We start from the raw sequence: 26826 nt of genomic DNA on the forward strand, positions 1-26826 counted from the left end.
AAATGTCATGGAAACATTAATTTTCTTTTTATCCTCATTTAATCATCCAGTTAAATTTCATGATTTCATTTTCACCCTTATTATTTCGTATGTTTACATACCATGTTATTAAACTATGTGCTGTAACAATAACCAGTGCTTCTGACATGAAGAAATTTGTGGCAATAAACACAGTTGACTTTTGACAAGTAACTAACACAACAGATAAGAATGAGGCTTGAGGGAAGCCTGTTGGCTCTAAGTGATAAGCATACCATAGGCATCATTTAAGAAATCTGCTTCTGTTGTTCTGTTGGACATACCAGTTTGGTTTTTGTAAATGTCCTTAACTACTTTCTCTCAAGTCATTTCAGAGGATTTAATGGTTAATCACTTTTTACCTGGTCTCAGATGTTTACGCATCGACATGGAACATCTTTCTCCAGAGCACGAAGTAAGCTGCTGTCATGATTAAGCCACTGTGATTATCAGCACCATGACCATGTGTTTTAATATCTCCTATGCGTGCGTGCTAAGTCGCTTCAGTCGTGTCTGACTCTTTGCAACCCCATGGACTGTAGCCCTCCAGGCTCCCCTGTCCATGGGATTCTCAGGCAAGAACACTGGAGTGGGTTGCCGTGCCCGCCTCCAAGGGATCTTCCCCACCCCGGGATCCAACCTTGTCTCCTTGTCTGCTGCATTGGCAAGCGATTTCTTTACCGCTAGCACCACCTGGGAAGTTCATTTTCTCCTATTCAGACTTTCATTCCTCTTCGTGTGAGGCCTGATTATGGTATGCTGTGCTTAATTTTTTCAAATTGAGTTCAGTGTCATTTTACAGATTTATTAACTAGTGATGAGATCTTAAGCAGCTCCTTTTGCATCTCTCTGTTCAGTTCTCTGAAGTAGGCATAACGAACTGTCTAGAATTTAGCAAGGAATGTATGTGAAATGCTTTTTATCTGCAAACTGCTGTACAGTATTATCTCAGACCATCAGCTTTCTTAGAGGCAGAGTTTCTATTTTCTGTCTCCATTTCCTCATAACACTTCTCATTCTGTTTATCTTCCTGTGACCTCAGGACAGAAGACACAGGTTTTATCATTTATTTCCTATTCTATGTCATCAATCTGTTTTTCTATCAGCTTTTCTTTAGCCTATTACCATGTTTGACTCTCCGTCCTAAACAAAACAAAACAAAACAAAAATCTTCCCGTTACCCCTTCACCACACCTCTTTTTCCTCCCAGTAGTCCACGCTCACTCTCAACTCTCACACACTCAGTACCGCGTATCCACCGTCACACTCAGCCAGCAAAGCTTCTGTCTCTGAGCTCACTGGTGATCCAAGTGCTGCACTGAACGGACACGCTGGAGTTGTAACCTTTTCCTCCTTGTCTTTGTCAGTGCTCGATGTTTTTGGACTTCTTTGAATTCGGTAGATGCAAAGTGGTATCTCATGATGGTTTTCATTGCATTTCCTTGATTGTTTTCAAACTTGGAATTCTTTATGTGCTTACTAACATCAAAGCCTTTTTAGGTTTTTTTGCCCATTTTTCTCACTTTGGATGATATTTTTTCCTATTATTTCTTTGATGTTTGTTATATAATTGGAATACCAGTATTCTGTTCATTTTGTATTTTGTGAATATCTTTTCCCAATTTTTTTTCGTATTTTTGGCCTATTTGAACACTGATTTTTAATTTTAATAGATTGATTAAATCTTTCTAAGACATGATCTCCTATACTTTCTTCTTAAAATGTTTAAAATTGTATTTTTACAATAAAATTCATAATCCATCTAAAATTAGTTTTTATGTATGGTGTGAGGTAGTGCTTAAATTATGTTTTTTTCTATACAGATGACCAGCTGTCCCATTATTGTTTATGGAGCAGTTCATTATGTCTATACTGATTGGCAGTTCCACTTCTGTCATACCTGATGTTTCCTTGTATTCCTGTGTCTGTTACTCAGGAACATTCTTTTCTGCTGATCTCCTTGGTTATTATAACATTGATATGAACTGTATCATTGTAATGAACTGTCTTTATTACAGTCACTTGTTAAAAAGTCCTGAAATCTAACAGGGCAGGTTCAGCATCCTGTCATTTTTTTAGAACTTTTCATGACTCTTATCATTTTTATGTAAACTTTAGCATTAAACAAGGTTCCCAGAATGATCTTGTTCATATTCTGATGAAGTTTAATTGATTCTATAAATTAATTGCGAGAGACATCAACTTCATAATTTTGAGTCTTCTATCTAGAACATGGGGCTTCCCAGTGGTAAAAAAAAAATCCACCTGCCAATGCAGAAGATGCAAGAGACACAGGCTCCGTGCCTGGGTCAGGAAGATGCTCTGGAGGAGAAGGTGGCAATCCGTTCCAGTACTCTTGTCTAGAAAATCCCATGGACAGTCCATGGGGTCAAAAATAGTCAGACACGACTTAGCAACTGAGCATGCACGCAAGCATCCAGAACATACTGTATCTTACATTTATTTAGGTCTCCTTTAATGTCTTTCAATAAAGTTTTATAATTTTGTTTGAACAAAACTGTCACCTTATATTTATAATGCTATAATGCTAACTTTTTTTAGGATTATATGTTTTTTAACACTTTGTTATTGGTGTGTAGAAATGTATATAACTTTTATATGTTGAATTTATGTCTGGCTAACCTGAGAAACTTTATTATTAATTCTAATAATGTCTCTGGATTTTTTAAGTAAGTTTCAAATGCAGGAAAGTCACTATTATTATAGTAAATAATATATTATTTTCTAATACTTTTACTGTATTTTTTTCCCTTTTCCTTACTGTAGGCTCTATATTGCTATACCTTTTTACTTCTCATATTAATTTGTTTTTTGCTTTCTTTTTAAAATAGTTTTGTTAAGGGTTATGAATTTTATTAACCTTTTCAAATACTGAACTTTGTTGATTTTTCTCTGGTTTTTAGTTTGACTACTATTTTCATCTTTATTTCCTTCTGCTTTCTTTAGGTTTGAATTTTTTTTTTTTCCTGTTTTTCTAACTCCTTAAGGAGGAAGCTTGGATTTTTCACTTGTTAACTTTTCTTCTCTTCTGATACATAAATTTAAGGCTGTCAGTGTTCCTTTAGCCACATCCCTTTTGCTCCACTGTAGCTTTGTTATCACTTAGTTCAAATTAGATTCTCATTTCCATTATTTCTTTATTGATCCCTGGATTTTTGCTTCATGAGGTAAAGGTAGTTAATTTTATGAGCCAGTTCTCTTATATTTGTATTAACTTTTTGTGATCTGGTTGTTCTATCAGCTATGAAAGACATGTTAAAATTATGATTAGGAATTGCTTTCTTTCCCTCTTTTTAGCTTTTTCCCTATTGTGCTTTGTACATTTTATAGTTGCCCTTTCCAACCTGAGGGAATTCATTTTTACTGCTGGTTGGTTGAGTATTTTTATCATGAGGGGTGGTTGGATATTGTTAGATGTATTTTTCTGAGTCAGTTGAGATGATTACATAATTATGGTTTTTTATTCTCTCACAATATTTGATATTAATGGGTTTTTATATGCTAAAGCAATCTTTGAACCCTGTAAAAAATCCCACTTAGTTATGATGCATAATTCCTTTTATTAATAGATGAAGGTAGATTCAACTTGCTAGTATTTTGTTCAGGATTTTTGCATCGAAGATGGAGGCTATCTGTAGAATAGAACAAACAAGAGGCAAGCCTTTAACAAAGTAACTGCCAAAAGTTTCCTCTTTTAATTAACATATTAGCTTATGGCAATATTAAATACTCAATTAAATCTTTAATTTTACTGTGCTACCTATATTTCACTAAAGTCAATTTTTTTTTAATCAGGTTATTTTAACTTCCATGATAAAAGAATGTGAACAAAAAATAGAGAACAAGACCGTCCAAGAGCCTCAAGGGTAAAACCTTAATTCTTTTTTATGGCTTTGTGTTAACCTTAACTTCTCTACATAAAATTTTTGTCAGTGGGTCAAGTGTTTTATATTGTGTTGTTTTGTGGTAATTAATTTAGAAGGCAAGAAAAGCCTTTAAATGGGCAGTTCACACATACTAATCCATAAACCATCTAGGGAATTTAAAATTCAGATCTCTGCCTCATTCTCTGTGCCCTCATCTTTCTAAGTTGGCCTAGAGATTTGTATATTTAAAAGCTTCCAGCCAAAACACCAGTTCAAAGAGACTTGCACCCCAGTGTTCATAGAAGCATTATTTACAATTGCCAAGGTATGGAAGGCAGACTAAGTGTCTATGAACAGATGAATGGGTAAAGATGTGTGTGTGTCTGTATATATACACACACATAATGGAATACTGCTACACCATAAAAAAGAGGGTATTCTACCAAGTGAAATAAGTCAGGGCAAGACAAATACTGTATGATATCATTTATGTAGAATCTAAGAAATACAACAGGATTGAATAATATAACAAAAAAGAAACAGACTCAGATACAGAAAACGAACTAGTGGTTACTAGAAGGGTTGAGGAAAGGGGGAAGGGGCAATATGGGGGCAGAAGATTAAGAGGAACAAACTGTTATATGTAAAATAAATTACAAGGGTATATTGTACAATACAGGGAATATAGCCAGTATTTTATAATAACTATAAATGGAATATAGCCTTTAAAAATTGTGCATCATTATATTGTACACCTGTAACTTACATAATATTGTATACCATCTATCAGTTCAGTTCAGTCACTCAGTTGTGTCCAGCTCTCTGTAACCCCATGGACTGCAGCATGCCAGGCCTCCCTGTCCATCACCAACTCTCGGAGTTTACTCAAACCCGTGTCCATCGAGTCAGCGATGCCATCCAACCATCTCATCCTCTGTCATCCCCTTCTCCTCCTGCCCTCAATCTTTCCCAGCATCAGGGTCTTTTCCAATAAGTCAGTTCTTCGCATGAGGTGGCCAAAGTATTGGAGTTTCAGCTTCAGCATCAGTCCTTCCGATGAATATTCAGGACTGATCTCTTTAGGATGGACTGGTTGGATCTCCTTGCAGTCCAAGGGACTCTCAAGAGTCTTCTCCAACACCACAGTTCAAAAGCATCAATTCTTCAGTGCTCAGCTTTCTTTATTGTCCAACTCTCACATCCATACATGACTACTGGAAAAACCATAGCTTTGACTTTGTTGGCAAAGTAATGTCTCTGCTTTTTAACATGCTGTCTAGGTTGGTCATAGCTTTTCTTCCAAGGAGCAAGTGTCTTTTAATTTCATGGCTGCAGTCACCATCTGCCGTGATTTTGGAGCCCAAGAAAATAAAGTCTCTCACTGTTTCCACTGTTTCCTCATCTATTTCCCATGAAGTGATGGGACCGGATGCCATGATCTTCGTTTTCTGAATGTTGAGCTTTAAGCCAACTTTTTCACTCTCCTCCTTCACTTTCATCAAGAAGCTTTTGAGTTCCTCTTCACTTTCTGCCATAAGGGTGGTGTCATCTGCATATCTGAGGTTACTGATATTTCTCCCGGCAATCTTGATTCCAGCTTGTTGCTTCATCCAGCCCAGCGTTTCTCTTGATGTACTCTGCGTAGAAGTTAAATAAGCAGGGTGACGATATACAGCCTTGATGTACTCCTTTCCTGATTTGGAGCCAGTCTGTTGTTCCATGTCCAGTTCTAACTGTTGCTTCTCGACCTGCATACAGATTTCTCAGGAGGCAGGTCAGGTGGTCTAGTATTGCCATCTCTTGAAGAATTTTCCATAGTTTGTTGTGATCCACACAATCAAACGCTTTGGCATAGTCAATAAAGCAGAAATAGATGTTTTTCTGGAACCCTTTTGCTTTTTTGGTGATCTGACGAATGTTGGCAATTTGATCTCTGGTTCCTCTTCCTTTTCTAAATCCAGCTTGAACATCTGGAAGTTCATGGTTCACATATTGTTGAAGCCTGACTTGGAGAATTTTGAGCATTACTTTACTAGTGTGTGAGATGAGTGTAATTGTGCAGTAGTTTGAGCATTTTTTGGCATTACCTTTCTTTGGGAATGGAATGAAAACTGACCTTTTCCAGGTCAGGTCTCCTGCATTGCAGGCAGATTCTTTACCAGCTGAGCTGCAAGGGGAGCCCAAGAATCCTGCAGTGGGCAGCCTATCCTTTCTCCAGGGAATCTTCCCTACCCAGGAATCAAACCAGGGTCTCCTGCATTGCAGGTGGATTCTTTACCAACTGAGCTATCAGGGACGCCTTTATAAGCTATATTTCAATAAAATATTAAAAAGAAAATAAATAAAAACTTCCAAAGAGATTCTGACAGGTAGTTGGATTTGGGAATCACTGGTGAAAATAGTTTCTAAAAATTTGTGACAAGAATTGTGACAGTTAATGTGATTCACTGCATAAAGGGTTGTCAGCATGTGAATGTTCTAGTCACGTGCTTCTAACCAGACTAATTAGAGCTCAAAGATTTAGTGAAATTAAAATATGAACATAGATGTGGAAGAATAAAGTTGGTCATTTCAGGATAGGAAGTAATTTATAAATAGTCTGTTGTACTCTTTCTAAAGTAACCTTGAACAGTTAATCTTAAGTGGAATCTTTTAGGCATGAAAAACTCAAAGGTGTTTCCTTTATAAAAGTGACTCCCAGGAATAAGTGTTTCATCTTGTCAGGCCAGGTGCCCATACAGACACTCTTCCATACTCCCAACCCCAATACACACACGCACACACTCACAGTCTTTTCCTCCACACTCCCAACCCAAATACACACACACACACATACACACAGTCTTTTGCCCCTTAGCACAGCTCAGAACTGTTGCCTTCGTCTCCTGGAATGGTGGGGGCTCTTCTATCATTTTAGCCATGGAAAGTTATAAAATAGAAATACTTTGATAGGTTTCTACTCTGAACACAAAATCCATAAAGTTATCATTAAAGCATATAATTCTGTTCATTTTTATACATTTAATATGAACAGTTTTGATGCCTTATTAGTTTAAAATGTAAAAGGTTTGGGACCAAAATTGAGAAAAATTATATGTGAAATACCTTCTAAATGACATTTCATAAAGTAGCATGCAGGAAAGAAAGAAGTCTCTGTACTGTCCTGAAACACATTTGGTTATATGACCTTCCATTTAAAAAGAAAAGTTCACTTTTATAATCATAGTTTTCCTGTGTTATTCAAATCTTCTGTATTATTATTTTTTTAATTCTTATTCCACAGAATTTCAAATAGACACAAAAAATAAACATGACATAATGAATCCTCATCGGAGAAGGCAATGGCACCCACTCCAGTACTCTTGCCTGGAAAATCCCATGGATGGAGGAGCCTGGTGGGCTGCAGTCCAGGGGGTCGCTAAGAGTCGGACACGACTGAGCGACTTCACTTTCACTCTTCACTTTCATGCATTGGAGAAGGAAATGGCAACCCACTCCAGTGTTCTTGCCTAGAGAATCCCAGGGACGGGGGAGCCTGGTGGGCTGCGGTCTATGGGGTCACACAGAGTCGGACATGACTGAAGTGACTTAGCAGCAGCAGCAGCAGCAATGAATCCTCATGTATTCACTACTCAGCTTATATATAACAGTCAGTATGAGAATTAAGGTGGATTCAGGATATATTCAAATGTGAGTTCAGTTTAACTTGGCAACAGGTTAGACTAAGAGAGAACTAGAATCTAAGGGTTCCTGGGTTGGGTGATGGCACAGTACAACCCAGTGGAGCTATTCTGAAGAGAAGTGTTTATTCACAGTTTGAAGTACAGTTAGAAAAGCACTGTAAGCAGTTACTGAGATTTAGGAACTATTAAAATATTAGTGGTGACCAGAGGGGTGGAGCTGGACGGATGATCTCACGTGGAAAGAGGGCTCAGACATAAAATTAGACCAGTGTTTAAAATGCAGCGTCTAGGAGAAGCTTGGGCTTTCCAGGTGGCTCAGTGGTAAAGAACACGCCTGCCAGTGCAGGAGACTCAGGCTCAGTCCCTGGGTCAGGACGTCTGCCTGGAAGTGGGCACGGCAGTCCACTCCAGTCTTCTTGCCTGGAGAATACCATGGACAGAGGAGCCTGGCAGACTACAGTCCATAGGGTCGCAAAGAGTCAGACACGACTGAGCAACTAACACTTCACTTCAAGAGAAGCTTCGCTTAGAATTAGGAGGCAATTCAGAGTGGTGTCAAAAAATCAAACAGGAATTTAAAAGAGAAGGAGCAGTGGTCTTCCATTTGTAAGATAGAGTGATGTGGAGAGGGAGAGAAGTATTCTAGGACATAAATAATTTTAAAACTAGGCCAGAAGTAAGAGTTTCTATAGATGCAGAATCAACAGGTAGTGGGAAGTGGTTGCCTATGACTTGCAATGGAAAGGTCAGATTTCCCTGAAAGCCTGCAGTAAGAAGACAGTACTTTACAGGGCAGTCCATTTCATTTTTAACCACTTGTTTTTTAAAAAATTCCTTTCATATTCTGAGTTAAAGTCTCCCTTCCTGTAACATCTACTCTCTAAAACAAGTTTTGGCAGAGGGGTCAGAGTCAGACTCTTTTGTCAAAGTAATAAAAAATGTAAACTCTTCAGAAAAACAAACAAAAAAAAAATGCTATAATGCAGTGGTTCTTTACTAGAAAGCTTTGTAACATACCTACCTGGGTCCTCGACCCTGGAAGGAGAAACTCAGAATCACTGGGGTCAGGTCTAGGAGCCACATCCAGAAGCTCCCCAGATGATCGTGGTGCGCCTCACAGGTCTCTGTAGACGCACACAGCTGTGCAGATGCGTAGCACATGTTTCGTTCTTCATGGGAAGGTGTCATAAGCCCCTAACTCCCCTCCAAGCTGAACGTTGGTCATTCCGTTCACTTCTGTGTGCTGGCTTCTAGACTCCGTTAGCATACTGTTGTGCTCCTCTTAGAATCATTGACTTGATGGTATCTCAGATATTATCTGACCCATGTCTCCTGTTTTTCTAGATGCAGACTAAAATAATACTTATCTTCTGACTTAACACTGTTTCCTACAGAAAGAAAACAGTACCATCAACCTACAGTGTTAAGGAAAGGCATCATGGAATTTAAAACTTGGTTAGACATCAAAGAAGAGATATTTAAGTTGAGAATACTTCGAACAGTTAGACTAGGCAAACATGACTCAAGGGAGTCGAGGAGTTAATCAGTGAAGGTTGGTTTAAAACACACACCCACACAAGAATTAGATTGCTGTTTCTTGAATCCCATGCATATTTTATCTTGGAGGTAGTAAGTGGCCACTGAAGATTTTGAGAAAGGGGTGTGATATAAAGAAGTGATTATTTAAGTGGTGAGTGACTAATACAAGAAGACCAGATCCAAGATTATTGGAATAATCCAGTTGTGAAGTATTGGCATTAGAAATAAAAGTAAACGATAGAGATGCTGTAAAGTCACAAAATGTGATGATAGTTTGGGAGCCATCATACTCACTGCTAGGAAGAGAGGGAAATGTTAGAAGCACTGGCAAGGAAAGATGTAAAAACAGGGTTGTTGTTGAGTCACTAAACCGTGTCTGACTCTTTGCAACCCCATGGACTGCAGCACACTGGGCTTGCCCATCCTTCACCGTCTCCCTGAGTTTGCTGACTCATGTCCATTGAGTCGGTGATGCCATCCAACCATCTCATCCTCTGTTCCCCCACTTCTCCTGCCCTCAGTCTTTACCAGCATCAGGGTGTTTTCCAGTGAATTGGTTCTTCGCGTCAGGTGGCCAAAGTATTGGAGCTCCAGGGAGTTATTTCTAAAGTTAGGGTCTGAAAAAAATGCTTGGGACGTTGCTTGATCCAGTGTACAACAGTTGATGACTCTGGCCCTCGGCGAAGTGTTGCGTTTCAGTAACTATTTTGTAGTCATCCTATGGAAATTTATTTGAAACATAGAGAATGAGTATATTTTGTAATTGAAGAACTACTGAGCCTGCTGGAGGATTACTTGTGGGAAGAGGGAAACCAGCAAGAGAGGCGTGCTCAGAGACACAGGGACACAGCAGGCGGAGGCACTGGTGGAAGAGCAAAAGGAAGAAGAGATTTTCAAGGCAGTGTCACGGCCGGGTACTGAACTGAGTGACTCACAGTGCCTCCTGTAAAGACCACACGGAACCAGAAGGGCTCATAGCAGTGCGTCCTCCGTGTGTAGATGTAACAGACGTCTGTTGAGCTCCTGTACCTGGCTCACCGCTCACTTGTCTCTGACAGGGTCAGACATATTCTCTTACTTAGACCTCAAGACATTTTGCAGAGGAGGAAACTGAATCAGAGTGATTTAAAGTATCTTGGCCAGAGTCACAAAGCCAGCAAGCTGGACTCCTGAATCTACTTATTACAGCACAATTGTTGAATCACTGAAAAATGTCCCTGATCAATACTTTGTTCAATAGTATGATGTATCAGCAGTCTTTAGTAGTCATTTGGATTGTGCTTACTCCCCACACAGAAGGTTGGCCAAAGAGAAACAAGATTTGGCGTTGTTGACTGACACTAGTGCAGTTGGTGATTGACCTCAAAGACCTCAGTGTGGCTTTGTTTATGCATTTGTGAAAATAGGAATAATATCTATCTTCCAGGATTTCTGTAAGCATTAGATGAAATAATGCTAAGAAGAAGAAGAAGAACTAACACTTACACCTGCTATTACTGCCTGGCACTGCTAATGAGCCCTGTATACTCATCAGGGAACCCAGTGTCAGTCGCTCAGTTCAGTTCAGTCGCTCAGTCGTGTCTGACTCTTTGCGACCCCATGAACCGCAGCACGCCAGGCCTCCCTGTCCATCACCAACTCCCGGAGTTCACCCAGACTCAAGTCCATCGAGTCAGTGATACCATCCAGCCATCTCATCCTCTGTCGTCCCCTTCTCCTCCTGCCCCCAATCCCTCCCAGCATCAGAGTCTTTTCCAATAAGTCAACTCTTCGCATGAGGTGGCCAAAGTACTGGAGTTTCAACTTTAGCATCATTCCTTCCAAAGAAATTCCAGGGCTGATCTCCTTCAGAATGGACTGGTTGGACCTCCTGGCAGTCCAAGGGACTCTCAAGAGTCTTCTCCAACACCACAGTTCAAAAGCATCAATTCTTCGGTGCTCAGCCTTCTTCACAGTCCAACTCTCACATCCATACATGACCACAGGAAAAACCATAGCTTTGACTAGACGAACCTTTGTTGGCAAAGTAATATCTCTGCTTTTGAATATGCTATCTAGGTTGGTCATAACTTTCCTTCCAAGGAGTTAGCGTCTTTTAATTTCATGGCTGCAGTCACCATCTGCAGTGATTTTGGAGCCCCCAAAAATAAAGTCTGACACTGTATCCACTGTTTCCTCATCTATTTCCCATGAAGTGATGGGACCGGATGCCATGATCTTCGTTTTCTGAATGTTGAGCTTTAAGCCAACTTTTTCACTCTCCTCTTTCACTGTCATGAAGAGGCTTTTGAGTTCCTCTTCACTTTCTGCCATAAGGGTGGTGTCATCTGCATATCTGAGGTTATTGATATTTCTCCCAGCAATCGAGTTCAGCTTGTGTTTCTTCCAGTCCAGCATTTCTCATGATGTACTCTGCATAGAAGTTAAATAAGCAGGGTGACAATATACAGCCGTGACGTACTCCTTTTCCTATTTGGAACCAGTCTGTTGTTCCATGCCCAGTTCTAACTGTTGCTTCCTGACCTGCATACAGATTTCTCAAGAGGCAGATCAGGTGGTCTGGTATTCCCATCTCTTTCAGAATTTTCCACAGTTTATTGTGATCCACACAGGCAAAGGCTTTGGCATAGTCAATAAAGCAGAAATAGATGTTTTTCTGGAACTCTCTTGCTTTTTCCATGATTCAGCGGATGTTGGCAATTTGATCTCTGGTTCCTCTGCCTTTTGTAAAACCAGCTTGAACATCAGGAAGTTCATGGTTCACATATTGCTGAAGCCTGGCTTGGAGAATTTTGAGCATTACTAGCGTGTGAGATGAGTGCAATTGTGCAGTAGTTTGAGCATTTTTTGGCATTGCCTTTCTTTGGGATTGGAATGAAAACTGACCTTTTCCAGTCCTGTGGCCACTGCTGAGTTTTCCAAATTTGCTGGCATATTGAGTGCAGCACTTTCACAGCATCATCTTTCAGGATTTGAAATAGCTCAACTGTAATTTCATCACCTCCACTAGCTTTGTTCGTAGTGATGCTTCATGTCCAATTCTTTGCAATCCCATGAACTGTAGCCCACCAGGCTCTTCTGTCCATGGAAGTTTCCAGGCAGGAATACTGCAGTGGGTTGCCCCTCCCTTCTACAGGGGATCTCCCTGACCCAGGGCTGGAACCCGGGTCTCCTGCATTGCAGGCAGATTGTTTACCAGCTGAGCCACCAGGGAAGCCTTTTTAATCCTTGAATAGCCCTATGAGGTAGGTACTAGAATTATGTTCATTTAATAGATGAGGAAACAGAGATTAAATAACTTGCCCAAAGTCACACAGCTCGTGAATGACAGAACTGAGCTTCAGTCTCATTCCAGACTTGCTCCTAATCACTACACCACACTGCTTCCTTTCAAGAAATGATTAACACAAAAGCCACTAACCTCCGATGGTACCAAAAAGCTCTACTCCCTAAGTGTTAGTTTCCCTTTTGTGATACCAGTTCAGAATGTATTTCTTAATGTTCTGTTACTAAAGACTTGAAAAAAAAACATAAGATAATTTTCATTTTCTAATTGCTTTACACGAATTTCAAAATCTTTTTCCTAGCTCAATGTCAATTGCTGCAAGCTTAGTGAGTGAAGATGCGAAGACCAAGTTCTTGAACAAAATGGGCCAGTTGACAACATCCGGCGCCATGCTGGCCACCGTGTTTCAGAGGAAGAAGTAAGCGTGGGAGGAGGCCCCGGCGAGCACTGAGGTGGGCCTCAGGCAGACTGGCTCCTGGTACTGGAAGTGCTTGCCTGTTTATTTCTGGTTTCCGTTCTTGCATCCTAATGTCATCTTAACCTCCAAAGACGCTGGCACTGCTTCTGATCATTGCTGTATGTCTGTCAGTGTTGGAGTTCCAACTGTGGTGATAAACCTGAGTTGACAGTCTGTACCAGGTCCCCTCTATGTTCTTGTCTTTCAGAATATTTTTTTTATATATAATATATATATATAGTGAAGTTTTTTTTTTAATTTTTGGATGGGATATTAGCAAATACTTGTATGATACACTAAGCTATTACAGTGGTACTTAAAATAATGTAAATTTGAAGTCATTGTTATAAAGTAATAAAAATGGAGATGACTTAAGTATTTAAATTACGAAAGGATGACGCAGACTTTATTGCTTCTTAACTGACTAGAAAGAGCCACCAGCATCACTCTGTGCCTTTGGACTCAGTTTGTGCGTCTGTAGGACATGTGTGTGCTCCATTCACACAGTATTTACAATACTGTAATGAATCTGAATTACACATCCTACAGTCAGTAGATAATAGTGTAACCTTCAACATTTCAGTGCTCTCATGAGTGTTCTTTAAGTGCTATGTAAATCTCCCCATTACTTATATGGATATAACGGACTTACCTGAGGAAGGAGAGCACGCATCGCATGGGGAGTGGTAACCAAGGTGAATTTTACAAACTGGTGTGTAGTAGATTTAAATACTCAAACTAAATTTAAGTAAGAAAAGCTAATAATTGTGACTTTTTTTTCCCAAGTGGGAAAAAAGAAGAAAGTATGGTTCGGATCTGAAAGTTAATACTTATTTACATAAAACATTCTATTTAAGGTGATAAATTTTCTGATGAATTTTAATTTCAGAGATTATCTTTTCACCCTATGCGTTACAGAGAGGTACAGAAAAGTTCGGGACATTTGGGGGCTGCTTTTTTCCCTATAGACAAAAAATGACATTGGCTTCCTTACTATTGGTCTCAGTCGTCACCTTGTCCCCTAAAGTCAGTGCCTGTTCTTGTGTTTGATATATATCACATAGAGTCTTAAGTCAGTGTACAGTTCCCTGGAATTTGACAATTGTCTGTCAAGTAATGCAACTTTCAGTAGAAAAGAGTGATCCTGGACATAGGAGGGAGGCGGTTGGTTTAATGGTTTAATGTGAGGCCTTTCTGAAAAATGCGTATTTCGGTAAAGAGAATTCTCTTTTGAGCACAGCTGATACACATGGGTGATTGTCATGTTTGTTGTATAAACTGGTTTTAATACACTTGGAATATAGTTGGATTACATTCACTTCCTGGGCAAAGCTAGCTTACTACACATTCAAGCGTATAAAAAATAAGTTTCCATAGGCAGAGCCATTTAAAAAGTTTATTCTGAAATTATTTCTTTAACCTACAGTGAAATAATTGTTAGCTAGTATTTATGGAAACTGTTGGATTCTAGGCATTCCTGAGAAATTGAAAGTGGCTTCCTTTCATGTCAAAAATGTTGATCTATTATAAATAAAATGTTTTTGCATACTTCTTTTGGTTTTGATTTTGGCTATGTGTATTTATTTTCATTTTGAAACACTATATCCTCCAGCCAAGCAAAATGAAATGAGAAGCTGTATATCCACTTCAATATATTTTAATTTAGGAATATAATCTCCATAAGTTACCTCTTTTAGTTTACTTTTATTTAAAAAGCATTGTGTTGTATAAAATGAAAACATTTCTGAGATGATTTAAAGAAAAAAATGTTTAAATTCTCATTTGCTTTGAACTATAGTAACATTAGTATGTTTGTTACCTGATGAATAAATATAATGTATTTTTAATGTGATAAGTTTTATTAATTTGTGAATCCATTTATCCAAATGCTAACAGGTTTTCATGAAAGGCACCATCCAGTAAGATACACAGTGTGTTTCGAGTCCCTCTTATTATGCTATTAAACCCCTTAATGTCAGTAAGACTTTACATTTATTTTTTTCATGGCAAAATATAGATTCTTTAATGATAAAACAGACACTAATCATAAAACTGGGTGCGTTCTTCCAAAACAAGCTGGAAAACTCCCATCCTCGCTCTTTTTAAACAGACGTAAAAATGATACAAATAAAAGCAAAGTTTGCAAAGTAATGAAAAGTTAATTTGAAATTATGCTCCAAAGCAAGCCAGAGACTAAAATTTTTCAGAAATCCACAAGAACTGTAGTTAACAATTTCACTGTATTAACCTGAGAACATTGCTTGCGTGGTAGCATCACTATATGTACGTACCTCTGTACACGGTATCCTTGACCTTCATCTGTTGGCAGTCAGCACCTCTTTTGAGAGATTACTTGCTAAACATCAGATTAACTTAAAACCTGAATGAAATTGTGAATAATTTAAGTAACTTTAATGGGGTATCAATTCAGGTGCTATCAAGCTTCCTTTCCTTATAGGAAAAGAAAAAATGGTTCAAATAAATAGTCTCTGAAATAAACTAAAGTTTGGGGACGTGAAATCAGTGTGTATTGAGTTGTCTTTTCACGAACCTGCTTTTTAAGATAAACTATTTTAGGCCATTCAGTTCAGTTCAGTCACTCAGTTGTGTCTGACTCTTTGCAACCCCATGAATCACAGCACGCCAGGCCTCCCTGTCCATCACCAGCTCCTGGAGTTTACTCAAACTCGTGTCCATCAAGTCAGTGATGCCATCCAGCCATCTCATCCTCTGTCATCCCTTCTCCTCCTGCCCCCAATCCCTCCCAGCATCAGGGTCTTTTCCAATGAGTCAACTCTTCACATGAGGTGGCCAAAGTACTGGAGTTTCAGCTTTAGCATCATTCCTTCCAAAGAAATCCCAGGGCTGATCTTTAGAATGGACTGGTTGGACCTCCTTGCAGTCCAAGGGACTCTCAAGAGTCTTCTCCAACACCACAGTTCAAAAGCATCAGTTCTTCGGCGCTCAGCCTTCTTCACAGTCCAGCTCTCACATCCATACGTGACCACTGGGAAAACCATAGCCTTGTTTGACCCTTAGGAACATAACTTTGTCTAGACCCACCTTGTGGATATTTAAACAGTGATAGCCAACCGCAGCTAACATTTTATGCTGATTATAAGTTCTTAACTATTTTTTGTGTAAATAATATATATTTATTTTAAGAGGTTTGTAATTGGCTACTCCAAATCCTCAAATTCTTCAGATTGCCCAGGTAAGTATATTCCAGCTTTATCTTAGCTGTTAACTCTTACAAGCAAACTGTGAAATAAACTTAGCCTTTCACATGAATAGACGTGTTTGAAAACTTTACAGTGTACCTCATTTGGTTACTATTTTATTTCAGTATATTTAAAAAATAATAGGTTAAAGATATATGTTACTAATAAAAATAATAAATGTATCTGGTATCTGCATATCGGTGAAATAATTGGGTTTTAGACTATTTTCATACTATATAAGAATGTTCTGTTTACCTTTCATCTAGCTGTAACCTAATGTTCTTTTCATAGAGCCATTATATGTGGATCAGAATTGTGTAGTCTTACACATTTTGAACTCAGCAAGGTATCTGACTGATTGTCTTAACGTCTTTATTTATTTCCAAGGTAAAAAATATAGGTAAATAAAAGCAAAAATAAAGCGCTGTGCTGTGGGCACATGGCCTAAAAAGCTCAGCAGAGCTTGTCTCCTTATCTCTGGCTCTGAGCAGCCCGATTTATCAACAAACCTTACCACGTTTGCTAAGCCATTTGTAAATGTAGTAAAACCATCCCTTTCTAAAGATTATAAAGTCACTCACCATCAACATGTGTATTATTTATGGAGTACCTATGTTGTGCTGGGCACGGGAGGTGATGGATAAGGCCAACATAGAACAGAGCTTGCAGCCAGGCAGGGAAACAAACAGTTTGAGAGGGAAGGACTGAGGAAGCCTTACCGTAAGTAGGATGAGTACTTTGGAAGGCCTCCGTAAGGTGACGTTGTACCTGAAAATTAGGAAGACTGGGCTTTACCCATGTGAAAACAGGAAGAGAAAAAAGAGCAGTACGTGCATAGGCCTTGGAGGGTTTAGGGAATTGGAAAAAGAAGACCAGTGTGACTCCAGCATTTCGAATATGATGGGGTATCAACAGATTAAACTGGAGAGGGGTATAGCCAGATCACACAGGTTCAATCCCTGGGTTGGGAAGATCCCCTGAAGTAGGAAATGGCAACCCATTCCAGTATTCTTGCCTGGAAAATTCCATGGATGGAGAAGCCTGGTAGGCTGTAATCCATGGGGTCGCAAAGAGCTGGACCTGACTGAGCGACTTCACTTTCTTCTCACATAGTTGAAGTAGTACACTGGCTTGATCAGTTTACATGATGGTTAGACAGGCTTTGGAAGAACGCTTTGGAAAAAGGCAGGAGTAGAGGCTGCAGGGGTTCCCCGAGTGGCACTGGTGGTCAAGAACCCACCTGCCAATGCAGGAAACACGAGAGAGAACGGATCGGTCCCTGGGTTAAGAAGATCCCCTGGAGGAGGGCGTGGCAGCCCAGTCCGGTATCCTTGCCTGGAGAATCCCACGGACAGAGGAGCCTGGCGGGCTACAGTCCATGGGGTCGCCAAGAGTCGGACACGACTGAGCAACTTAGCAAGCGTGCAGAGGCTGCAGAAGCCAAGGCAATGTCTAAGCAAGAGGTGGTGGCAGCCTGGACGGAAAGGGCGGGGAAAGGGCAGACCTGAGGTAAACTGGGGATAGATTTGGGACGTAATATTGGCATGACAGGTTGGGTATGAAGAGTGAGGGAAAAAGAAAAGTCAAAGATGTCACTGAGATTTTTGGCTGGATTAACTGAATAAATAATGAGTGATAACAACAGGAAATTTTAGGATGAATCTACAGTTTGAGATGTGCCAGAATTGAGATATCTGAGAGGTACCTGTCTCGAGGTCAAGTGAGAAGTTAGTTATCCAAGTGTGGGTCTCAACAGAGGTCAGGCTTAAATCCAGATTGTGGGGTCATTGATATTTGACTAAAGCCACGAAACTAAATGAGATGGGCTGGGGAGAGAGCAGCCGTGGAGAAGAGTCCGACTCTGAGCCCTGAAACACTCCCGAATCTGGACGTTCAGTAGAGCAGGAGAACGTACTCATAAGGCTCAGGGGAGTGAGGCTGGAGAGAAACCAAGAAAGGGTGCCTTCCTGGAGCCAAAGAAGAACACCCCAAGGAACAGCGGTGGCCCCTTGGCAGTCAGTAGGAGGGTGGATCTAAGATTGGTGGAAGATTAAAGTCACTGATGACGTCAATCGTAAGCTCAGTGGGTCTGTGGAGATAGAGGCCTGACTGCACACGGTGAAGAGAGACGGACAGGGTTGCCGGCTCTTTCAGGAAACGTTGCCATAAAGGGGAGCAGAAGCCCTGGCATCTAGAAAGGATCGTGAGGTCCAGGAGAGGTGTGGAGGGAAGCTTTGTAACAAGAGAAATTAGATTTGTACATAGGCTGCTGAGAGCAAGTCAGTAAATTGAGAGAGAATGGTGGTGCGACAGCAAGAGTAGGTGAGGACTGTGCAACAGTGAAGTCCCTGGGAAGGCAAGAGGGGGTGCGGTTCAGGACACAAAGGCATCGGGGCCTCCTCCGTGATTGGAGAGAATAGGTGCGCTGGAGGTAATTTGGTAGATACAGTGGTGGGAAGGTTTGGGGTTTTCCATCTCTTCTCAGTAAAGGATGAAGCAAAGATACTAGTGTGGCTGGCATGTGGAAAGTTTTGGAGGTTTGAGGAAAAAGAAGGTAGAAATGGTTGTCTCCAAGAATAGCAGAGTATTACGGATACAGCGGTTAAATTGCCAAGCAATTGTGAAAGCTGATTTGAGAATAGTAATTACGAATTTAAAGACAGGCAGTTAACACAATTGTGGTTTGTTGTGTTTTTTTTTTTCTTCCAGACAAAATTAGCTGTTCAGAACAGATGTGAAGTATACATACAATAAAGTAGAACCAGGTCTGGGTTTTTCCAGATGCATAAGATGAGAAAAGACAAGGATATTAAACCTCTTGCAAAGAAATTATTATTGTGATGGACCCACAGAATTGAACTGGGAACGAGGGGGAAACAATCGGACGGATGGGCCTAAATAAAGTCAACAGTATGTAAGTGAGCTGGAAGGAGCTTCCTTTGAGAGTAGAAGTGAAAAGCAAATACTATTCCTGTTCTACGTCCAGCCTTTAAGGTACAGAGGTTTGTGGAAACAAAATGGAAAAGCCTGCACTCTACAGAATAGCAATGAAGGTGATGTTTTAGGGGTGATGGTGGTTTAGTCCCTAAGTCGCATCTGACTCTTGCAACCCCATGGGCTGTAGCCCACCAGGCTCCTCTGTCCATGGGGTTTTCCAGGCAAGAATACTGGAGTGGGTGGCCATTTCCTCCTCCAGCGGGTCCTCCCAACCCAGGGATCACACCCAGGTCTCCTACATTGCAGGCGGTGTCTTTACCAAGGGGTAGTCAGGATTTAATTAGCGTAAGATGTGTCCAAGAGAAGCGGCTGAGGGTGTAGATGAGAAATCTGAAGACACCTTGAGTCCCCATGTGCCCAGTGCGAAGGGTTAGAGATTGAGGAAGTTTTCCGCTGACATCTGTGAACCTGGTCGAGCTCCTGGAGGTAAGAACAAAGAGCAGGGACCTCTCTCTGGCTGGGCTCCCTAGAGTCTGTGACTTAACACTTGTCCTCTCTGGGACTCCAGCAGTTGATCAATTACAGTTCTAGTTTTTCCACCCCTGCCTCGGTTCCCACAGAGGTTATAGCTTGTGAGTTTTCTGCTCTGATAATTTGTGATTCTCTGTGTTTACCTGTCAGTCTCTCCAGTTTGGGGGGCAGTGGTATGCCCTGGGACCTCCCTTCTCCTAAATGGATTTAGGAAGAGTTACTGATTTCCTGGTGGCTCAGTTGGTAAAGAATCAGCCTACAGTGCAGGAGACTAGGGTCCCATCTCTTGGTCAGGAAGATCCCCTGGAAAAAGAACTGGCAACCCACTCCAGTATTCTTGCCTGGGAAATCCCATGGACAGAGGAGCCTGGCAGGCTGCAGTCCATGGAGCCGAGAGAGTTGGACACGACTTAACGACTAAACCATTGATCGTTCAGCTTTTTACTCATCAGGACAGAGTGGGGACTTCAAGCTCCCTACATGTGGAACTGGAAACAGGAAGCAGCACAGATTTTTTTTTTTTTTTTTTAATGCAAAACACAGAAAAGAGGGTAAAAGTCATTTGGGGCAGAAGGGAAGAGAGAGATTGGGCAGAAATGTTATTTGAGGAGAGAATGGACACAAAAATGCTTAAGCTGACAAAAAACATCAAGAAAGGCAATGAATTACAAACAGGATCGATTCAAAGAAAACTAACCTCCCCACGTTGGTGTAAACCTGCTGAAAACCAAATACAAACAAAATCTTAAAAGCAGCAACTGTAAGGCTGATAGTTGGCATATCAAAGAAAACAAAGCAATTATGTTTTTTAAATGCCGAAGGAAAATAGCTGCCACCCTACAACTTCAAATGAAGGCAAGTTAAGGTATTTTTAGACACTCTTCCCCTAGAAAAAAAACCCAAAACAGAATTTGTTAGCAGCAGACTCACCCCAAAGAAAAACCCGAGAAAGTTATTCAAGCGAAAGGAGAGTGATCCTAGGTAGCATCTTACAGATGCAAAAAACAATATGGAGCAAAAAAAGGATACATAGGGACTTCCCTGGCGGTCCAGTGGCCAGGACTCTGTGCTCCCAATGCAGGGACCTGGGTTCAAGCCCTGCTCAGGGGACTAGATCCCACATGCCCCAACCAAGACCTGGGGCAGCCAAATTTTTTTTTTTTTTTTTTTAGGAAACTGGAAAATATCAAATGTTAGAGATGTAAGCAATGTGCTTTTAAAAGGAACCATAGGTTAAGGAAACTACAACAAAATTAGAAAACATTTTTATTAAATAATGGGAAATATGAAACTTGTGAGATAAAACTAAAGCCATTCTTACAGGGAGCTGTACATACAGCTTTAAATACATAAATGAGGAAAGAATGTTTAAGGTCAATTAACATTCATTTTAAGAAGTTTGAAAAGAACCATGAAGCAGAAGAATCAATAAAGTTCAGAAATTAAATAGAAAACTCAAACACAATAAAGAAGATAAAGAAAGATAAAAATTTGATTCTAATTAATTGAACTAATAAAACCTGATTAAACCCCAGAAAGACTTACCAAGAAAAGGAGAAGGCATAAATAAATTACCAGGTGGTGTTCAGTCACTCAGGGGTGTCAGACTCTTTGCAACCCCATGGACTGCAGCACGCCAGGCCTCCCTGCTGCTGCTGCTGCTAAGTTGCTTCAGTCGTGTCTGACGCTGTGTGACCCCATAGAACGCAGCCCACCAGGCTCCCCCGTCCCTGGGATTCTCCAGGCAAGAACACTGGAGTGGGCTGCCATTTCCTTCTCCAATGCAGGAAAGTGAAAAGTGAAAGTGAAGTCGCTCAGTCGTGTCCGACCCTCAGCGACCCCATGGACTGCAGCCCACCAGGCTCCTCCGTCCATGGGATTTTCAAGGCAAGAGTACTGGAGTTGGGTGCCATTGCCTTCTCCCTGGCCATCACCAACTCCCAGAGTTTACCCAAACTCATGTCCATCGAGTTGATGATGCCATCCAACCTCTCGTACTCTGTCGTCCCCTTCTCCCCTGTCCTCAATCTTTCCCAGCATCAGGGTCTTTTCCAATGAGTCAGCTCTTTGCATCAAGTGGCCAAAGTACTGGAGTTTGAGCTTCGGTCCTTCCAATGAATATTCAGGACTGATCTCCTTTAGGATGGACTGGCTGAATCTCCTTGCAGCCCAAGAGACTCTCAGGAATTTTTCCAACACCTCTGTTCAAAACATCAATTCTTCGGCAGTCAGCCTTCTTTATGGTCCACCTCTCGGACACATCCATACATGACTACTGGAAAAACCATAGCTTTGACTAGACAGACTTTTATCAGAAAGGTAATGTCTCTGCTTTTTAATACATTGTCTAGGTTGGTCATACTTTTCTTCCAAGGAGCAAGTGTCTTTTAAAAATTTCATGGCTGCAGTCACCATCTGCAGTGATTTTGGAGCCCAAGAATATAAAATCTCTCACTGTTTCCATTGTTTCCCCATCTATCTGCCATGAAGTGATGGGACTAGATGCCATGATCTTTGTTTTCTGAATGCTGAGTTTTAAGCCAACTTTTTCACTCTCCTCTTTCACCTTCATCAAGAGGCTCTTTAGTTCCTCTTCTCTTTCTGACATTACCAGTATTAGAAACTAAAAAGAAGAAATCCTTACAAACACTACATTTAAAATATAATGAGATTTTATAAATGACTGTACACCAGCAAAGTTAAAAGATTAGATGGAATGAACACACTTCTATTTAAAAACACACATACACCACTTCTTGCCAAAACCAACACAAAAGGAAACAAGCTCTCTGAAGCTGTCTGTCAAATACAGTGAACCTGTCATTTAAAGCCATAAGGAAACCTCAATGCCCGGATGGTTTCATGGGTGAATTCTACCAAATATTTAAGGAAAAAGTAATACCGTACTATACACCTTTTCGAAGGTCTTCCATATTCCTCAGTCTTGTCCAGCAAAACACTGACACTGAAACTTGACAAGACCCGATTCAGGAAGGGTGCGGCAGGCCAGCCTCTCTCACAGACCTGGATATGGAATTTCTTCATGTCACTGTGGGATAGCATCGCCCCTTGATTCATCTGTGAGTGAACACTGATTTATCAAGGTTTACTGTGGTTTAAAAAGTGTTTTGTAGGTGAGATGACAGCACAAGCAAGCAGAGTGAATAATAAAAACATTTGTATTTACTAGTGAGCTTTTCCTGAAAGATTTGTAAAGTCTTATGTTTACTTAATAACTTTGCTTTTTATGTATTTGCTTTAGCTCTGTGCCCAGTAATTATTTTCTGTCACCACATGAAAAAAATTACATAAGCTGATTAATTCTCATTCTTGTGGACATTTATAAGCATTTTATTAACAAGATTGTATCTATTTTCTGGTGCCTAGTACAGGCCATTAAAATATAATCCTATTGATAGGATACTTACGAAGCATTCACCTGAAACGAAAATGACAGCCGTGCTTTAACTTACCTTTTTGATTCTGGAAACTCAAAAGAGTTCTTACAGAAGCGGGAAGTAGTGAGGGTTTTCAGGGTTAGTTGCACATTACCCATGTAAAATAGTTTTCTACTAAAGCTATGATTCTTTTATTTTTCTCCCCAGTACAAATAAAACAATTCACCATTGGCTGATTACTCTGTAAAAATTGGAAATGTTTAATGAATGTTAAAACATCTGTTGTTTAAGATGAATTCTGCATTTATTACATATAACCAAAATTTAATTATACATTTTGCATATATTACATATAACCAAAATTTAATTATACATGTGCTTGTAAATGGACTTATAAAAATAACAAATAACACTTTCTGTAAATGAAGAGAAATATCTAGTTATAGTGCAAGCATTCTTCACTTAATAGGGAAAAATAGTATTTAACTTCCATGTTTCTCATAATAACGCCATTTATATAGGAAAGATGATGTCCTCAAGCTCATTTAATGGATCTTGTTAATAACAAATGTATTCTACATTAATCTCTATAAAGTATTTGAACTATTTGAGTGATCTGTAAATATTGAAATAGAGTCTTTAAAAGTAATTATTTTTTCAGTTAAACTTGTTTTAGTAGATTTAATATGGTAACCCGGGCATTCTGTTGTTTACAGCGCTTCCAAAACCAGCACACTCACCTCTGGGACTTTCCAAGCAGAAGTTTTAAGTCCCCTAATCTTTTTTTGAAAAAAGAAGGGGTTGACGTTGGAAATACGCCAGGAGTAGGCCTTGGTATTTCTCGTGAAGTGCCACAGTGAATATACCCTCTCCCACAAGTCAGTTCCTTTTATCAAAATCAGAATCTCACACACAGCCATTTCCAGAAAGTCTGTCCCCACATTCAAGACAATAGGCCAGATAAATATTTTTTTTAGTCTTAATTTTGTACAATTCCTATACTTAATTTCATCTGGAGTTTTAACCTCTATTTACCAAACGTACATACCTGTCAGTTGAAGTACAAAAGTACTTTTTCCTCAGTGTAAACAGCTTAGGAACATCAAAAGTTAAAATGAGTAGTTTCTACTATGATTCACCTAATGCTAATATTTGGTGCTTTAACCTAAATGTCCATCAACAGATAAATGGATAAAGAAGATGTGATATACACACCATGGAATAATACCCAGCCATAAAAAGAATGAAATGTCATTTGCAACAACATGGATGGAGCTAGATATTATCATACTCAGTGAAGCAAGTTAGCTTAATATGTGGAATCTAAAAAAAAAAAATAAAAGAAGCAAATGAACTTATTTAGAAAAGAGAAACCGACTTACAGGCATAGAAAAAAACTTATGGTTACCAAAGGGAAAAGGGGAGAAGGGATAAATCTGGAGATGAGATCAACAGACATACACCCACTGTATTTAAAACAGTTGAGCAACAAGGACTTACGGTATAGCACTCGCAGTACCTTGTAGTAACCTATAACTGAAAAAAGTCTGAAAAATAAACATAACTGAATCACTTTACTATATATCTAACGCAGTATCACTATATAAACTAACGCAGTGTTGTGAATCAACTGTAGTTCCATTTTTAAAACCTGGGGAGAAGTTGGTGCTTAGTAATAAGATGCACTCCAGAGCCAGACAGCCAAGGTTTGCATTCCAGCTCTGGCATTTACTGCAGGTGACCCTAGGTAAGTTATTAGCCTCTATGCCTCAGTTTCCTCATCTGTAGAAAGGGTTTAGTATTCCTTGCGAAGCTGTTGCAAGAATTGAATGAATTTGTAAGTGTAAATATGCTATTAGTATTTGCTATTGTTGTCTCTCCAGAAACTTCCTTTGCTTAGATAAATAAAATCATGTTTTTTTTTTTATTTTTACAGACATGGGACGATATTACTCTGTAACTAGCTTTTTCTACTATGATATGGAATTGCTTTGCCAAAGGATATTTGCACTTTTAATTTTTTTTTTAGCCAAACACTACAGATTGCTTTCCAAAAAGCAGAAAAGTAACTGGCAGTGTACCCATCAGGCTGCCCAGGAGGGAGTCACAAAGTAAAGGAACCAGCATGACTGCAGTAGCCCAATGCGGGAGGGGAAACGGAAGTGTGCTGTTGTAAGGTTCTTCCGTATACCTGCTGCTGCTGCTAAGTCGCTTCAGTCATGTCCCACTCTATGCGACCCCATAGATGGCAGCCCACCAGGCTCCCCCGTCCCTGGGATTCTCCAGGCAAGAACACTGGAGTGGGTTGCCATTTCCTTCTCCGACGCATGAAAGTGAAAAGTCAAAGTGAAGTCTCTCGGTCATGTCTGACTCTTCAGGACCCCATAGACTGCAGCCTACCAGGCTCCTCCGTCCATGGGATTTTCCAGGCAAGAGTACTGGAGTGGGGTGCCATTGCCTTCTCCAACCGTATACCTAGAGCGGCAGAATTTCATCTGTAGGTAAACTGTCATGTCATACAGTCATGTTGTAAACCCAGAACTAAAACAACAAAACAAACAAGAGGTATATAAAATAAGCTACCAATGGAGAAAAAAACATAACCCTAAAAATACTCAAATCATCCAAAAGAAGGTAAGAAAAAAACGAGCAAAGGTGGAACAAATAGAAAACAAAGAGCCAGACTTAAATTTTACCGTATTTATAATCACATCGAAGTACGTGTTAGTTGCTCAGTCGTATCCGACTCTTCACGACCCCATGGACTGTTGGACTGTAGCCCACCAGGCTCCTCTGTCCATGGGATTCTCCAGGTAAGAATACTGGAACGGGCAGTCATGCCCTCCTCCAGGGGATCTTCCCGACCCAGAGTTCGAACCTGGATCTCCTGCATTGCAGGCAGATTGTTTACCGTCTGTGTAAACAGCCGATAAGGGGGTTCCCTTATCGGCTACGTGATTTGCAAATATTTTCTCCCATTCATTAGGCTGTTGAAGCCTCAAGCCAACCCACTCAAGTATTCTTGCCTGGAGAATTCCACGGACAGAGGGAGCTGGCGGGCTACAGTCCATGGGGTCGCAAAGACCGGACACGACTGAAGCGACTTAGCACAAGCACCCAAGTGGGGAGGGCTTAGAGGGGTGTCTCTGACACTTCTGACATAAGTGTCTCTGACACTCCAAGAGCTTGCCCTGCTCTGCTGTCAGCCAGGCTGCTCTTTCTTTTCTTCTTTGGCCGAGGCGCGCCGCTTGTGGGGTCTTAGCCGACTCATTTGAAAACACCCTGATGCTGGGAAAGACTGAAGGCAGGAGGAAAAGGGGACGACAGAGGATGAGGTGGTTGGATGGCATCACCCACTCGATGGACTGAGCCCGAGCAAGCACTGGGAGTTGGTGATGGACAAAGAACCTGACGGGCTGCAGTCCATGGGGCCGCAGAGTCGGACACGACTGACCGACTGGACTGGACTGAACTGAGCTGAGTTCCCCACCAGGGAACTGAACCCGCGCCCTCGGCAGTGATCGCGAGGAGTTCTCCGCGTGACCTTTGGTCGCTGGGCATTCGCTTCGGGAGGTCCCGGCTTGGAAGGGTGAGCGCGGGCTCGGGGCGCGCGCGAGGCTGGCCCGGGCTATCGGGCTACCTTCTTCCGGGGAGTGTGCCCCCGACAGTCCGGGGATGCGGGCCCGCAGTCTCTGCGAGAGCCTCCCGAAGGCAGGAGCTCCGCGGGGGCGCGGCGAGAGCCCCCGGATCACCCCCAGCACCCCCAGCGCGCTGGACTCGGGCGTCGCCTCCTAGCCCGGGCCCTGCGCCGGGCGCGGCCTGAGGAGGGCGCAGCGCCGACAGGGAGGGTGCCCGGGGGTGGGGCGGGG

General features: G+C 40.9%; 1 protein-coding gene across 5 annotated transcripts in view; it reads left to right on the top strand.

Annotated features, from left to right (window-relative positions):
* Nucleotides 1–14421, top strand: part of RELCH (RAB11 binding and LisH domain, coiled-coil and HEAT repeat containing) — a 114346-nt gene extending 99925 nt beyond the window's left edge. For all 5 annotated transcript variants that reach the window (XM_005224364.5, XM_005224366.5, XM_002697785.7 and 2 more), the window contains 3 exons: nt 345–433; nt 3835–3905; nt 12715–14421. In XM_005224364.5, the coding sequence (XP_005224421.1) occupies nt 345–433; nt 3835–3905; nt 12715–12835 (281 nt within the window). In that variant the 3' untranslated portion in view covers nt 12836–14421. The remainder of the gene's footprint in view (nt 1–344; nt 434–3834; nt 3906–12714) is intronic.
* Nucleotides 14422–26826: the final 12405 nt, after the last annotated feature.

The sequence above is a fragment of the Bos taurus genome, chromosome 24 (assembly GCF_002263795.3).
Source record: "Bos taurus isolate L1 Dominette 01449 registration number 42190680 breed Hereford chromosome 24, ARS-UCD2.0, whole genome shotgun sequence".
Lineage (NCBI taxonomy): Eukaryota > Metazoa > Chordata > Mammalia > Artiodactyla > Bovidae > Bos > Bos taurus.